Genomic DNA, 15,324 nt, shown 5'->3' with positions numbered 1-15,324 from the left:
CAGGTGGCCAGAGAGCAGGAGAGCAAGGTGTGTCCTGTTTTCCCCTTTCCACGGCCTGTCTGCCTGCCTGCTGCAGGATGGGGTCCAGGACTTGCTCCCTGAAACTCAAGAGAAGGGGTCTCCTTAGTGCCCAGCAGGTGACCTACATCCAGGCTGATGGGAACCTTCCTGCCTACACAGAACAGAGCAAAAGGGGCTGAGCCATCGCAGGGGGTCCCCATAGAGGCCCAGAAGGGGGTCACGTAGGTTGGCCGGGCAGTATGAGAAGGGCTTGAACCTGGAAGGGTCAGCTCATTGAGAGATCCTGGAAGAGCAGCCACTCATGTCTCAGGCCTCGGTCCCTGCAAGGTGGGGACCCGAGTCCCTTCCCTGCCCCCCACCCCCCTTCTGCGGGCTGTAGGGCCAGATGCTGGCACGGGGCGGGGAGGGGGGGCCAAAGTGTGAGGATTCTCGACATGGATTCCTAAGTGCACCATGAACAGTTTAAGGCCATTTTGAGAAGTTTGACTCTTGAAACTCATCTGCTTTTCCAAATAGCAACTGGCACAAATTGAGACTGACCTGAAGTCCCGAACAGCCGCCTACAACACCCTGAAGACAAACTTGGAGAACCTGGAGAAGAAATCCATGTGAGTGTCTGAGCCGCTAGAGCCAGGCAGGGGCGGGACGGGGATGGGGCAGGAGCCAGGCAGGGGCAGACGAGCCAGGCCGGCAGACACTGGGCGCACCTGCCTCTCCAGGAGGAGCTTTGTTCTGGGAGAGAAGCGGAGGGCCCTCTGTCACGGGGAGGAAAGGCTAGAGCAGGGAGCACCTGCGTCCAGAGAGGAAGACGCCCCTCCCCCTCCCTCCCTCCCCCACCCTCCCCAGGTTACTGAGAATACCTAGGCTGTGCCCAAGGCCTTTCTTTACAGAGGGCCTTCCCTGCCCAAGCAGCAGGGGACCAGACTGTCAGAGCCTGGCCCTTTGCGAGGGCCCCCTCAAGGGCAGTGGGGCGGATCTGCAGCCCAGAGCAGAGCAGCCTCAGGGACTCTGATGCCTTCTCCACTCAACTGAAGGAGCAACTGTGAGAGGGGAGAAGCAGGCTGCTTGGGTGACAAACGTTTACTAAGCACCTACTATGCACTTAGGCTGTGCACCAGGCCCTGAAGATTCAACGCAGAATAAAATGTAATTTCTGCACTGGGACAGCGCACAATTAATTATTCACTCGACAGATATTTACAGAAAATCTGCTTTGTGCCGGGAGTACAGGTATAAACCAGACAGATAGGACGTGACAGTGTGACGGTAATGTGACAGTGCCGAGGTAGGAGGTACGGGCCCTGTGCCCGTGCAGAGAGTCCTAAGGGACTTACAGTGACTGCACAGGTGGGGGGAGGTGAGGCATCTCACCCACGGCTTTGGCCTTGGCTGAGTGCTCAGGAGCCAGTCATCAGGGAGGTGTCGGTGCTGGAAGCGCGCCCGAGGGTGTAGATGGTCTCATCTGCTGATACAATCGCCTTGAACCATGTGCTAGAAATACCACCACCTTGATTTCCACCGGGTCCCACTGGGCACGATGAAAGCCATTTCAGGTGAAGGTCCCCTGGCGGCTGGGCCTGTGAGGCGTGAAAAGTGACACGGAGCTCTCTCTGGGCCCGTCTCTGCTCGGGACAGCCCGGCACAAGTAACTCAAGCTGCCTGCCCCCCGCAGCCCCCTCCCAGCAGCGGTGCCTCGCGCCGGGCCAGCGCGGGGGCTGGAGGTGTTGAATTCAGCCACCCCTCGGTGACCGGCGATGGGGCCTCAGGCCCTGCCATCCCAGCAGCTCCGGCCATCCAGAACGGGGGTGGGGGGGGCAGGGTCACACTCAGCCCAGGGCCCGGGCACTCCCGGGGAGCATCTGAGCCCTTCCTGTCTCCTGCCTGCCCTCCGGTCCCCAGGCCTCGTGCTGTGGGTGTGCAGGGGGAGTAGGGGAGAGGGTCCGTGTGTCCCGGAAGCCCAGGCCCACGTCGCCTCTCTCCACCTTTCTCCTGATCACCGTCCCCGCTTTGTCCCACACGGATTCAGGGGAAACCTCTTCACCCGGACGCTGAGCGATATCGTGAGCAAGGAAGACTTTGTGTTGGATTCCGAGTATCTTGTCACACTTCTGGTCATTGTCCCCAAGTAAGTGGCCCGGGAAGGTGGGTGCATTGGCCTGTGCTGGTGATCACGGATCATGACTGGCGCGCCCGATGGAGAGGAAGGGGAGCCCCCCACGGCCCGGCCCCCAGGGGCACTAACTGGGCAGGGGCGGGGGGACACGGTGACCGCCCCATGCCTTAGACAGGAGCCCACTTCCCACACAGCAGACCTGGGGCTGCTGGTGTTCCCTCGTCCTGAGGCCAGAGAGGTCAGCCGGCTTGCCCCAGGCCATGCAGGGCCAGGACTAGAAAGTCCCCATATGTCACATGGGCCCTCTACGGGGTCCCCGGCCCTCATGGGGAGATTGGGTCCGGGACGGGGCTGGGCAGGGGATTCTCAGTGGTCATGGCAGGGACTTGGGGTGCGGGGGGCACTCTGGCCCAGGCCTGCCCACTCCAGTCCTTTGGGAAGAGGAAGGTACAGTGCCTGAAATACTTGGGACACCCCAAGTTTGAAGTAGAAATCACTGAATGATTCTGTGTCCCCACAGACCAAGCTACACACAGTGGCAAAAAACCTACGAATCCCTCTCGGACATGGTGGTCCCGCGGTCAACTAAGTAAGTGAGACCCCCAACCTGGAGCCTGGCCACCAAGCATGCCCGGAGGGACGATGGCAGGAGCGGGAGAGGGCGGGCCACGGCAGGTGGCTGAGCCCACACTGCCAGGGGTTAGGAAATCGTAAGGGACGTCCGGTTCCGGAACCTCGGCTGCTGGCTGGGCCCCGGTACAAGGGCTGATAAGGACGAGCCTGACCTTGGCCGTGACCCGCCTCCCTGAGGGGAAGGACAGGGCTCTCCTGGCCCAGCTGAGGAGTCCCATGAACAAATGCTTCTCTCCATCAGACTGATCGCTGAGGACAATGAGGGCGGCCTCTTCACGGTGACCCTGTTTCGAAAAGTGATTGATGATTTCAAAACCAAAGCCAAAGAAAACAAGTAAGGGCTGGCCTTGGTGGCTTTCTCGGGGTTTGGTCCATCTCCACTGGAGGGGTCTCTGCTCCGGCTGGAAGCTTCTTGGTGAAGGCCTCTCGTTTGCTTGTTTTAAGGTTCACTGTCCGTGAATTTTACTATGATGAGAAAGAAATCAAGAGGGAGAGGGAAGAGCTGAGCAGGCTGCTGTCTGATAAGAAGCAACAATATGTAAGTAGACTATGCGGGTGGCTCTGGTCAAGGTCAAGGGCGGCTCCTCCCTGGGGGCACAAAGTATGTGTCCCCCGGGGCTGCCAGGGTGGGTCTGGGGAAAAGAGAGGGGCCCCCAGGTGGCATCTGAGCTGTGAGCTGGGAGCCTTCCTCTGAGCTCCTGAGTCCTGGCACTGCCCTTCCAGGAAGGGACTCCCAACTCCGCTCTGCAGCAGAGACACTAAGACTCTGGGAGGTCAGTGAGCACATTCCACGGGGAGGGGAGGGGACCTCACCTGACTCTTTTCCGCCCCAAGGTCGGGCAGGGCCGGCAGGGATCCCTGAGTGGAAAGTAGGTGGCTCTGTCCCCTCTGTCACTGCTGTTCTCAGCAGTACGGCTCCCCAGGAGTGATGTGACACCCTCTCGCCAGCACCTGTGGCTGTTTATCCCAGAGACTTCTGACAACAGCCATCAGAAACCTCCCAAGTGCAAGGGCAGCTGAGCTCGGGAGGGAGGAAAGCAGGCTTTCAGTCTGCAAGTGTGTACACTGTGGCCCGGAGAGTCACTCTGCCGCTCTGTGAGATGGGCGCATTCCGTATGTGGCATCCCCGCTGCAGAGCGGGCCTAAGCCAGGTGGCTCCCAGGCCGTTCAGTGGAATGTCTCCGGTCCCTTCACTCCCTTCCCCCCTCCCCTGGGGGCGGGTTCTCAGGGAAGCTTCCAAATCAGCCTCTAGAATAGAGAGGAGGGGGAAGAATGTGGCCTTTTGGAGGAAAACGGGTGTGTAAACATAAGGTTGTAAGTATGTACTTGGGTGAAGAGCAAGATGTACCTCCCGTGTGGCCAAGTGTTTGCCCTGAGCCTTCTCTGATGTCGGGCTGGGGGAGTCCACACGTCCGACTTGTCCTCTCGGGTCAGGGGCCTTTTCACAGGGACTCCAGACAAGTCCCCCCCTCAGAAGTGCGCAGCAGCACGGGGGTTCCCAAAATGGGGTTCTCCGAGTCCCCCAGGCCTGGCCCACCCGCTCTGAGGAGGAGCGGGAGCTGGTCGTCCGCTCGTGCCCGTGCGTGGCTTCAGCCCCTCATCTGTGTGCAGGCGTGTGTGCGTGCACCGGCTCAACACACGCTTTTCAGATCCCAAATCTGCTGGGCTTCGGGCCCAGGTCCCCAGGGCCCCGAGGCTTCAGACCCGACCCGCCCAGGCAGCAAAGGTGATCACCGACGGGCTGGAAAACCAAAGGGTTTTTCTCCGTGACCTCAGCTCACCCCAAACCCTCATAGCCAGGGAGCACTCAGAGCGACCTTGCTGGCCTCGGGCCCAGCCCCGGAGCCTCTATGTCAGGGCTGGACTGTGACAGCTGTCACAGGGGCCCTGGTGGGAAGCCCAGCCCTCAGAACGGGTGGTCAGGTCGCACCTTTGGCGCCCTGTCTGCGCTGGCACAGACCCGAGGATGGAGGTGATGCCCAGGAGCCCGACACCTGCCTGGGTCTCCGGTTACCAGCTGGTGTTTGCTTTTCTTTTTGTACCCGGGGGAGGGTTCCGTGCCCCATGCTGCGCTGGGATCCCTTCCAGGGTCTCTGTGTGTGGGGGAAGGGAGATGCAGAGACACTAGCTCAGAAACCCTCAGCTCCCTGTGTGCCAGCAGGCAGGGGCCAGCCGGGGGCGGCCCTACCCTGGCTGCTTAGACCCTCTCCCCCGAGCTCATTGGGAGGTGGGTATGACCAGCATCCTCTGCCATTCTGATTACTCGTCAACCAGAAGGGACAGGCGGGGGCCTGGGGTTTCAGCTCCATTTGAGAGCACGGGGGGCGGTGGGGGGGGGGTTCCTGTGGTTTCTACCTGCCCGCAGAGAGGATAAAGGGGGCGGTGTCCTAACAGCATCCCGGCTCACTGTCTGCATGCTGAAGTGCACCCCGACGGCCACTGCTTCCACGGTGGCTGCCTGTGGTGGAGACACGCTCCTTAGGCAGAGCCATTTCCGCCCACACCGTCCGGGGCTGCCCCTGTCCCGTCTGCCCGCAGAGGGAGGTCCGGACCGAGGCCAGGCAGAGGGGAGGGATGTGGGCCCCGACCCCGTTGCCGGACACTGGCTCCGTCCCTGGAACGTGGGCCCTGAAGACTCTGACACCCCATCCCATCTCCAGTGTGACCAGCGCACAATCCCGGAGGGCTCCTCCAGCGACGCGAATCATTTCTGTGTGTTGTGACGCATGCTTGCTGAAAGATTAATAAATCGTTTCTGTGCCTTTAGCAAACTTCCTGTGTTGCTCTTAAAAAGGGATCAGCCACCTTCCTGGACCACAAGGTTAAGGTAACCCCGCTAGGGAACCCCGATAGGCCCGCTGCGGGGCAGACGGACAGAGAGAGAGAGAGTGAGGGCGAGGGAGAGGTAAGCAGCCGCCGGGAGCCCCGGGCCTCCCCCACTCGCATGTCCTCGCCGGTGCAGGCTCCCTCTGAGAAAACAGAGCCTCGCGTCTTCTGGTTTCGAATGTGGCTTTTGAGGGCTGAAACCAAGGAACTCAGAATCGAACGGCTTCCTCCTCCTCCGGAGGGCCTCCTTGGAGCTGCCCCGCGCCCCCGGCAGTGGATGGTGCTTGCTGGCCAGGGTGCCCCTGCCCTGTCTGGAGGTGGCTGGAGCTGGTGACGGGGACAGGCCCTGCTGGTGGTCGGGCGGCTAGGCTCTCCTCCCCTGGCTGCCCTGGCTGGACCCACCCCTGACCTTGGTGGGCACTTGGAGGCGTCAGTGGGAGTTCAGGGCCTCTGCTCCAGGCCTCTAGGCTTCCCCAGAGGAGTGGCCACTGCAGCACTAGTGGCAGCTGTCGTGGCCGTGTGAGGTGGGCTCCGAAGGGAGCCCCCCACCAGGAGTGGCGGCAGGTGGATGACGCCAGGACCCGGGACAGCGCTTCCCTGGGAGGCGGGCTCCTTGGCGGCACAGCGTCAGAGGGAAGCCTGGGAGCTGCCTGCAGACAGCCCTGAGGTCAGGGGCTGCCCAGCCCCCTGCAGCCGGGTCCGCGGTGGCCCCACGCATGTGCCAGGTGGCAGGCCCACTGCGCTTCCCTGGCACCAGGCTCCCTGGAGGTCCCCATCCTGGGCCTCGCCTGGGTCTTGCCCAACTGACTCGCTGCTTCTGCTGGCCGCTGGGCATTTCTTCTCAGCTCCGGGCTTGCTTCCTAAAACCCACGTTCTTCTGGGCCCCACGTCGGGCAGAGCGGCCAGCAGCCGTCACCTGCTGTCCTGTCTCTGCAGGGCCCGCTGCTGCGCTGGCTCAAGGTGAACTTCAGCGAAGCCTTCATAGCCTGGATCCACATCAAGGCTCTGCGGGTGTTCGTGGAGTCTGTGCTCAGGTGCGTGGAGGAGACGCCCAGCCCTGGGGAGGGGTGAGGGGAGCAGCCAGCTCTAGGGGCCGCCTGCCCCTTTCAACCCCTTCTGTGTCCGCTGGGACATGCCCAGGCCCTCCCGCCCCCTCCCCGTGCTCCTCCTGGCTCCTGGCAACCTGCTGAGCATTCCCTGAGTCACAGGAGCCTTCCCGGGCTCCGGGCAGGTGTCCTCTCTGCCACACTCTGTGCACCTGCCGGGGGCTGGCGACTCCTAGAGGAAATGCCAGCACAGTCTCAGTCCTTGACCTCCGAGGCCCAAGGCAGCACAAAAACGAAAACCCGACCCAAAATGACCTAACCACAACCAAACTTTTGCCTTGATTTTTTTTAACAAAAGTGAAAAAAAAATCACTGTGGAAAATTTGGGAACTACAGGTAAGCACAATGAAGAAAAATCACCCATGATGTTAACGCAGAGAGAAAACACTGCTGGCTAGCGTGCAGGTGTGAACTCCTTTAGGAGATTTTCTTCCTTTGCATTTTGCCTTTTCTCATTCTACAGATCTGCATATTTTTTGACTAAGTTTTTGTAAAAGTGGAATCAGTATTTTTTTGAAGCCTGCTTTTCTGCCACGTTTTGAACATGTCCAGTTTCATGAGCTATGGGGGGATCTTGGTAGCATCATATATGGCTGGCTGTACTCTTTTTCTGGAAGCTTCCATCCCTGCGTCTTGGCCTGCTCTGGCCCTCGGTCCCTCTGGAGTGCTCTCCCAGGCCCCTCCCTTGCCTGCAAGGCAGGTGGCCCCCGGATCCCTTCCCAGCCATCCACCTGGAGGCCTGTTCCCTACTTTCTCTTTCCTGTCTGTGCCTCCTACCTCTTCCTGACCGCCTCTCACCTAACCCCGGCCTTTCCTGGCTCATCATCCCTCCCAAGCCATTCCTCCGGCTGCCCCATTCATGCCATTGGACTCACGTCCTTCCTGTTAGCAGACCCCAAACCTCCGGGCAGGCTCAGATGCCTCCACACACTCATCCTCACCTCCTATGCCCACTCGTGCCCCCCACGGTGCTCCTGGTGGTCCACCCGTCTTGCCTCTGCTTTCTCTCTTCTGTCCGTCTCCCACCTCGCCTGGCCTGGCCGGCTCTTGCCATAGGCTCTCACCTGCTTCTCGGCCTCCCATTCATCCTCCACATGCTGCCAGCGTGGTTTTGTCCAAACACAGATGACATCTGGCCGTGGCTCCTCCCCGCCCGCCCCCCCCAGCTTAGAGGCCTGGAATGTATGGGTGGTGGCACTGGGTTGCCGGGCGTAGTCAAGCTAGCCTGAAGTATTCCAGCCGTATGTAGACGGGCTTGAGACTGACCCTGCTTGCCTCGAAAATCAGTGGTTCTCAGGCCCAATACCGTATGGATACCCATTGGAGAGAGAGGGAGAGAGAGGGAGGGATCGGTGTCCTTGAGCTGGACAAAACTGGGTATTTCTCCTAAAAATAGACGTAAAAATAATTCTTTACAAGACTATCAATGTATGACTTTTTTTTTTTTTTTTTTTTTTGCTGTGTATGTTACCTGAATACAGTTGTATGTACGAACAGTTCAAAAAATTCAAGTTCAGAAATACATGCTGTGGAAAAAGTTCCTGGTCCCCGCTGCCCATGATCATGGTTAATGGTTTCAAGACTCTTCCCCACAAATGGGATCCTTTAATGTCCTGCGGCTTTTTCACCTGCTTTGAATCAGTCTCCTCGGTGCACGTGAAGCTGCCCGATCCTTTTTTAATGGCTTTTTCATATTCTATCCTGCGGACAGATCACGATCTGGGAAACAGATGTTGAACTAACACGTCTGTTGGAGCGCGTAGACGGTGACATTCACCGGCTTGTCTGGTCCTTTGACCCCTGCTGGTCTCTGCCCCGACCCGTCGGCAGCTGGGTGCTGCTTTCCTCTTCTCCAAGCTGTTTTGTACTTCGCACCTACAGGTGGTGGGGGCCGGGGTGGGGGGCCGGCTTGCTCTCTGCCTCTGTCACCCAGCCCAGAGTCAAATAGAGTAGATGCAAAATGTTCGTGGGCTCCAGAGTCAAAGGGGAGTGGACTCAGCGGTCAGTTGAGGGCGAGCTGGCGGACCCTCGGGGCGCAGGGCCCAGGCCTTCCAGCACCTGGGATGCGGAGTCGGGGAGGCTAGTGAGCCTGGATCTCGGCAGAGGTGTTGGTGGGAACAGAGGTTGCGGAATCCTAATGGTGGCTGTGTGGCTGCGTCTGTCTGGGAGAGGCCTACGGAGGGACAGCACTGAGAGGGCGCCTCGGGAAACCCCGACACTTAGAGTGGAGGCAGGAAGCCCGAGGAAGTCGGGGGCAGGAGGGAGTGGCTGACGAGTCAGGGAGCAGAAGCTTAAGGACTCTGTCCCTGTGAATGGGTCATGAGGTCATTGGTGGGACAAGCTACAGTGTGGTGGCCGGATGACTGGGTGACATGGGACACTGGGTACTCTCAAGTTTGGAATGAGAGCCTTAGGAGGTGAGGATGGTTTTATAAAGCAGGGCAAGAAGGGGAGAGGTTACACGGAAGGGGCTGCCCCTGCAGACCGGGGCCTCGGGACGGGGCCGCACGAGGGCCCCCCCACCCGGTGACCTCGGTGGTCAGGGAGGACAGTCCTCTCCTGAGCGGTGCAGGAAGGAGCAGCATGGGGGGACAGCCTCGGGGACAATGAGGATGACCTGGCTGTTCCCGGAAGGCAGATTCTGAGCAGAACAGAAAGGGCGTTCGTTTACGTTGATCCAGAGGGAAGGTTAGCGGGGAAAGGACTGGAAGGATCTGGAAAGAACGTGGGAAGCCCCGAAGACAAGAAGGTGGGCTGAGAATGGGATCAAGGGCTTGGAGGTTGGTGAGGGGGGCGAGGACCATTCGGTCAGTCAGTATTCACCAAGCGCTGAGGGAACGCCTGCTGCCTTCCCGGTCCGGGGACACGGGCTGTGCACGGAACAGACCCGCGCCTCTGCCCCGAAGGACGCACAGGCTGGGAAGGGCAGGAGAGCTCGGACACGGGGGTCCGTGCTCAGGAGGAGAAGCAAGCTGCCAGGGCAACCTGGCAATGACTGGTGGAAGGAGCAGGTTGGACGACGGAGCGGGGGTGGCGCCGGGGTCTGGGAGCTGGAGCGCCGTCCTTAATGTCCACGCTGCCAGGGGGACGGCCAGCAGCTGGAGAGAACGTGTTGCTGAGGCCGAGGGTGTGCCGTGGGTTTCTGGAAGCGCTGGGACTGGCAGTCGGGAGTCAGGAGGGGGGCTGCTCACTCAGGTGCCATGGCCGGGCCCCCCCTCCCCAACACACTGACTTCCTGGGGAGCACTGGAGCTCTGTGGTCAGAGGGGAGCACAGAGATGAGGCCATGGGCTGGGCCGGTCCCCTCCCCTGGGACGCAGCCCACGTGTTGCCATCCTTGTCTGCATCCACCAGCTTCTCTGCTCTGGCCTCATGGGAGGATGATGCAGGCAGGACTTAGGGCTCGGGGCTCTGCTGGCCCGGCACCCTTATCGCGCCCAGGACCGCGTAGGCGTCGGGCCTGGCTTGTGGCGCGGGCAGTAGGTCCCACGTGTGGTCACGGCCTCCTCCACCTACACGTTCCTTCTCCAGATCCTCAGGCCTCAGTATTTCAGTGCATGCTGCGCTGGTAATGGCCAGAAACGGCCTGTTCTAGCACGTTCCTCTCCAGAGAAATCGCCGTTAGTCTCCTCTCTGACCCTAGACATTTCATCCAACTGAGTCTGGTGAGGAAACAGCTGAAGCGGTTTCCTCACCAGAACTTCCTCTGTCTCGTCTGGGTTACCCGACCCCCTCTGCACCCGGAGCTAACTCATGCGCACGTTTTGTCTGTCTGGGAAGGTACGGGCTCCCGGTGAATTTCCAGGCGGTGCTCCTCCAGCCGCATAAGAAGTCCTCCACCAAACGTTTACGAGAGGTTCTGAACTCGGTCTTCAGACATCTGGATCAGGTGGCGGCCGCCAGCGTACTGGATGTAGGTATAGCTCTGATCCAGAGCCCGGCGGGTTTCCGCACGGGGGTCAGCCTCCCCACCCGGGGGAGGGGGGCACGTCTCAGACCCTGAAACGGCCAGTTAGTTAGAGCTGCGTTTCACAAATGCGGAAGGATCACAAGGAAGAGGCTGTGTGTGCGCGCCTGCGCGCATGGGATAGGGGTGCGCGGGGCGGGGCAGGAGATCCGGTCCGAGCCTGGAGAGCCTCCTCGGAAGCATAAACACGGGGCGGCGAGTCGGCCCCTGCGTCTAGAGCGGCGGTTGCGTGTTCCTTTGCAGGCGTCCGTGGAGATCCCTGGGCTGCAGCTCGGCACCCAAGACTACTTCCCCTACGTCTACTTCCACATCGACCTTGGCCTGCTCGACTAGGGTCCGCCGGCGCCGCGAGGCCTTCCCGAAAGCCGTGTGGGCCGTCGCCACCTTCCCTTGGCCAGAGGACCCTATGGGATTTAGATTTTTAGAGAAATTGCTCACAGAAGTTAATTACAGTTGTATTTATTTTTTTTAAGTTACAATAAAGAAATGCTCAGTCCTTTGGCCTTTTATATTCTAACATAATTCAGGATTTGACTTGACATAAATGGGGACTGTCTAGAAACTGGTCACCTGCTGCTGTATTTGTCTTAATGGACCTCTTGGGAGGACTTAGGAAGAACATTAAAAATCTGGAGCTGACCGTATAATCCGCTGTATCTCCTAACAGTCAGTGGGGATGGCCCAAAAAACAAAACACTGGGCATGAAATGCAGTTCCCAATGGCCAACCCATGGTTTTTCATCCTTCTTTCTAGAAGCTCGCCGTCCGCCTCACACGTCACAGACGGCGCTTGGCCTAACGGGACACGCGTACAAGCCATATGGCGGCGGGCGTCTGGATGGCATCCTCAGAGTCACAGGTTTATAGGGAGGGGCAGCCCTTCCTAATATTAATTTACTGAATTTATGATGTGGACACTAATTTCATACGTCTATTGGCATTGTCCAAAATATTATTTTATTTTTTAATGGAAAAAAGCCATTAATATTTAAATGAAAGAATCACATTAAAAAACTTAGATATAAGAAACAGCCTCCAAGAACATTCAAGCAGCCGTCAGAGGGAGGGAAGAGTATTTCAATAGCCCACCGGTTTTTTCCAGAATATTACTTGACAGAATACAACCCAATTCATCGGCTACAACAATTCATAGAATTTTTCATTGTTTTCTTGAGATGCGAAAGTTCGCTGTTGCAGTGTGTTCAAATGACCAATCAAGTGCTACTTCTTGATGGAAAAGGCCACTGGTAGATTCATCCGATCGTAAAGAATGTTCCTTCACTGCTGAGGAAACCTGCTCCCAAGAAAAAACGGAAGTCTGTGCCACGCCTCTCACAGCTCATCCTTTCCCAGGTCGCTGAGGTCAATGTCGTCCAGCTCCACGTCGCTGAGGTCAATGTCGTCTTCCACGGGAAGCTGGGAAACAAAGCGGCGCGTCAGGCCCTGCAGGCTGAGCACAACTACCCGCGGGACGGCAGGGGGCGCTCGCAGGCTCACGGCGGAGGAGCAAGGTCCTTTCTAGAGACGCCCGGGGTCACAAAACCGACTCTGCCCTAACCCCGGCTCCCACTTTTAGCTTTTCCTATTATTTTACAGATGGAAAAGCCAAGAACTTAGGTGAGGTTTGACTTCACATACCACCTGCCCCTCTAACACCAACAGCTGGTTAGCTCATCCTTTGTGGGGGGAAGGGCAGAAGCGTGCCAGAACACACGCTAATTCCAAAGGTGTAATTTTGTGCCTCTCAGACACAAAGGAAATGGATTCCAGGTGAAATGTTCAGTTTAGGGGTCACAGTCAGGAAAAAACCCTCATTCCTAAAATTTATCTTGGTTGTCTCTGTCAAGACCAACCACGGTCACGCAGCCCTGAAAGGCTCTCGAGGTTATGACATTTCTGATCTCACGCCAAGGACAGAAAGGACTTGGCCTACGAATGGCGAAGACGCCCAGGGCGGGGACAGTGACGAGAGGCTGGACAAGCGCGCGGCCTCAGGCCGGGGGACTCACCTCGCCGTCCTTGCCGTCCCAAGGCTCTCTGGTGCTGATGGCGGGGAAGGTCCCACCTCCCACAGGTGCTGTCGACCCGCGCCCGAAAGAGAGCTCCCTGAGGGGACAGTGACCAGAGCAAGGACATACTGGTGACTGACGAAGACACAGTGTGGCACGTGACGACCTGCCTGCCACGCTCATGCACACGCATCTCTCACCTCTTGCTCCCGAGCAGTGCTGTCTGTTCACGCAAGGCCACCAGCGTAACCAGGCATGAAATGACTCAGGTCTCGGCATCAGATAAAGCTAATTACTACCAATAATTAAGAAAAATAAACTTCTTTTGCTAGGATACAAATTTAAGTACGCAAAAGCTATCAACATTAGCATAGAACACAGGCAAAACATTCGATGGACAAAACTGTGGAGTAACCCCAAAAACACTTTATGAAAGATGGCGTCTTAAAAGTAAGATTCGATTCCCGTCCCCAGACTTCTCCTCGCGGGCAGAAGCAGGTCCCGGCAGCCCACGGGCAGATGGTGGCAGTCCTCCCGCTTCAAGCTTTACGACGGAGAAGAGAGAGTTCTACGGTGACAGGGCGTGTGAGGTCACGACTCTGACCAATTCTGATAAACACGTCACCAGAAACTCGCAGAGGCAACCACTAGACTGGGAACAAGGCTTCTTTAAAAAGAGCCTCCAAATGCCCTCTGGTGAAGGCGGCGTGGGGAACCAGACGGTCGCGGGAGTGTCCCGTGTGCGTGACAGTTACTCAGCCGGTGGGGAAACTGGGGAGTTCTAGCGGACATGTGACAATGTCTAGAGACATTTTTATGATCACAACTGTGTGTGCGCGCGGGAAGCGTGCCCCTGGCATCCGGAGGATAGATACTAAGTATCCTGTAACACAGGACAAAGCTCTGGCCCAAAATATCACGAGTGCCGGCGTCGAGAAACCCTGATGTCTGACGAGGAGTCACACTCAGCCCCACCCACCGCCACTCGCTGAACAGGGAGTGTCACCCAGCACTGGGCGCGTGTGCGGGGTAGACAGGCACCGGGCACAGTGAGGCAAAACTGTGTCTCTCCGTCCGTCTGAAATCGACACGAGAAGGGCCCCATTTGCTGAGGGGCACAGGCCGCCCCACGCGCTGGCTGATGTGACACATACACGCCCGTGGCTGTCCTTCTCACTAGTCTGGGACTAGTCAGGTCACTCATCATCTCTGAACATCAGTCTCTTCATCAGTAAATGCCAGGATGTAGGCAGTTGGTGCTCAGAGAGAAGCTACCTTCCTACTTGATGTCAGCAGCAGGAGCAACAGAAGGACTGGCGGAAAGATGCCAAGCCACCTTTACAGAGGAACAAAATTCTGGAGCCGTCAGCACAGAGCCCAACGTGGGGCTCCAACTCCCGAACTGTGAGAGGATGACCTGAGCTGAAGTCGGACACTTAACCAACTGAGTCACCCAGGAGCCCCAAACAGGAACAAAATTTTAAGGGAAGTGTGCCTTGAGGACAGAGTTCAACTGTTAGGAAAAACAAAAACAAAACCCAAGCGCTCTCGCAGCTCAGTCCTGCCCCGCCCCTTGCAGGGCTAACCAATAACCTCTCTTCTCAAAGAGCCCGGGAAACACGGCTGAAGCGATGAACTTCCGTGAACCTCAAGTCCCTTCCTCACTTCTGGCTGTGTCATGCACAACGACATACTGGTAGTTTTGGTGGCGACCCCAAAAGGAACACTTAACTAACGCGCTTTCAGGGAAGGACACGAAACCCCTAACACGGTCTTGGGTTGACGTCAGTTTCAGTCGCTGCTGGCACGTTCACAACCGTTAGTTTCGGCGGCGTCGACATTAACAAGCGCCCGGACGGTGTGCTCTCCCTGGCTGTCCGCTGGCCAGGCCGCACAGGCCTCTGGCTTTCACGTGCTCACGGAGGCGGCCAAGGCCACCAGCTCCCCGGCAGGCCCCGCACCGTCCGCGGGCGGCGGCCTCCTCACGGGTGACGAGCGCTGCACGCGCTCAGTCTCCTCTGAAACCGAGGTGCGCGGGCCTAGAGACAAGTCCACGGTCCTCTACTTGGCCTCCTTTCTAGTCTCTGCCGCGTGCTTTCCTCCAGTGACGGGCTGGGTTTGGAGGTCTTCTGCTGCCTCTAAGGCACACAGATTGAGGACCACTGGCCTGTATGATCCCAAGCACAAAAGTAATGGTCCCCAGTTGACAATACGCTGTTGTTCCGGACCTTTCCCGTGAACTCTCTACCTCCTCTCTACTAAAAAACAAAACCAACCAACCAGAAAAGGGAAACTAGCTAAACAGAAACGTGAAGACCAAAGCAGGCGGCAGGCCTGTCCTTTCCAGTGAGCCAGTGCAAAGGTGCGGCCTCCCTGGGACTTGTCGCCCTCAACCATTTCTCACGATTGTGACACGGGAATCAGCTGCTGAAAGAGGACACTTGAGAAGCAGAGCTGACCCCGAACGTGGGGTGAACTTGCACAAGCCCACCTGCAGGCTGTTCCAGCACGGCAACGTGAGCGCATGGCCTCGCACCACTTTCTTAGTAACAGCTCCTCTTCCCGGACTTACTCGGCTCTAAGAATACGGTGTGTAATACAACAGACACAAAACGTATTCACTGCCAAGAGCTTACGGCCGGCCAGGCCC

The 15,324-nt window shown here is 58.1% G+C and overlaps 2 protein-coding genes across 5 annotated transcripts in view; one reads left to right on the top strand and one right to left on the bottom strand.

Annotated features, from left to right (window-relative positions):
• Positions 1-11,161, top strand: part of ATP6V1C2 (ATPase H+ transporting V1 subunit C2) — a 48,611-nt gene extending 37,450 nt beyond the window's left edge. Inside the window, exons 5-13 of one of the 4 annotated variants that reach the window (XM_029938302.1) lie at positions 538-629; positions 2,048-2,146; positions 2,655-2,723; positions 3,009-3,101; positions 3,212-3,305; positions 5,535-5,594; positions 6,530-6,627; positions 10,479-10,611; positions 10,909-11,161. In XM_029938302.1, coding sequence (XP_029794162.1) covers positions 538-629; positions 2,048-2,146; positions 2,655-2,723; positions 3,009-3,101; positions 3,212-3,305; positions 5,535-5,594; positions 6,530-6,627; positions 10,479-10,611; positions 10,909-10,998 — 828 coding nt within the window. In that variant the 3' untranslated portion in view covers positions 10,999-11,161. The other 3 variants (XM_029938301.1, XM_029938303.1, XM_029938304.1) reach the window with 3 other exon arrangements.
• Positions 11,109-15,324, bottom strand: part of PDIA6 (protein disulfide isomerase family A member 6) — a 19,376-nt gene continuing 15,160 nt past the window's right edge. Inside the window, exons 12-13 of the mRNA XM_029938571.1 lie at positions 12,675-12,771; positions 11,109-12,081 (exon numbers count right to left, since the gene is read on the bottom strand). Coding sequence (XP_029794431.1) covers positions 11,998-12,081; positions 12,675-12,771 — 181 coding nt within the window. The 3' untranslated portion in view covers positions 11,109-11,997. The remainder of the gene's footprint in view (positions 12,082-12,674; positions 12,772-15,324) is intronic.

The sequence above is a fragment of the Suricata suricatta genome, chromosome 4 (assembly GCF_006229205.1).
Source record: "Suricata suricatta isolate VVHF042 chromosome 4, meerkat_22Aug2017_6uvM2_HiC, whole genome shotgun sequence".
Taxonomy (NCBI): domain Eukaryota; kingdom Metazoa; phylum Chordata; class Mammalia; order Carnivora; family Herpestidae; genus Suricata; species Suricata suricatta.
Note: the sequence above shows the minus strand (reverse complement) of the source record. Positions and strands in the feature narration are given on the sequence as shown.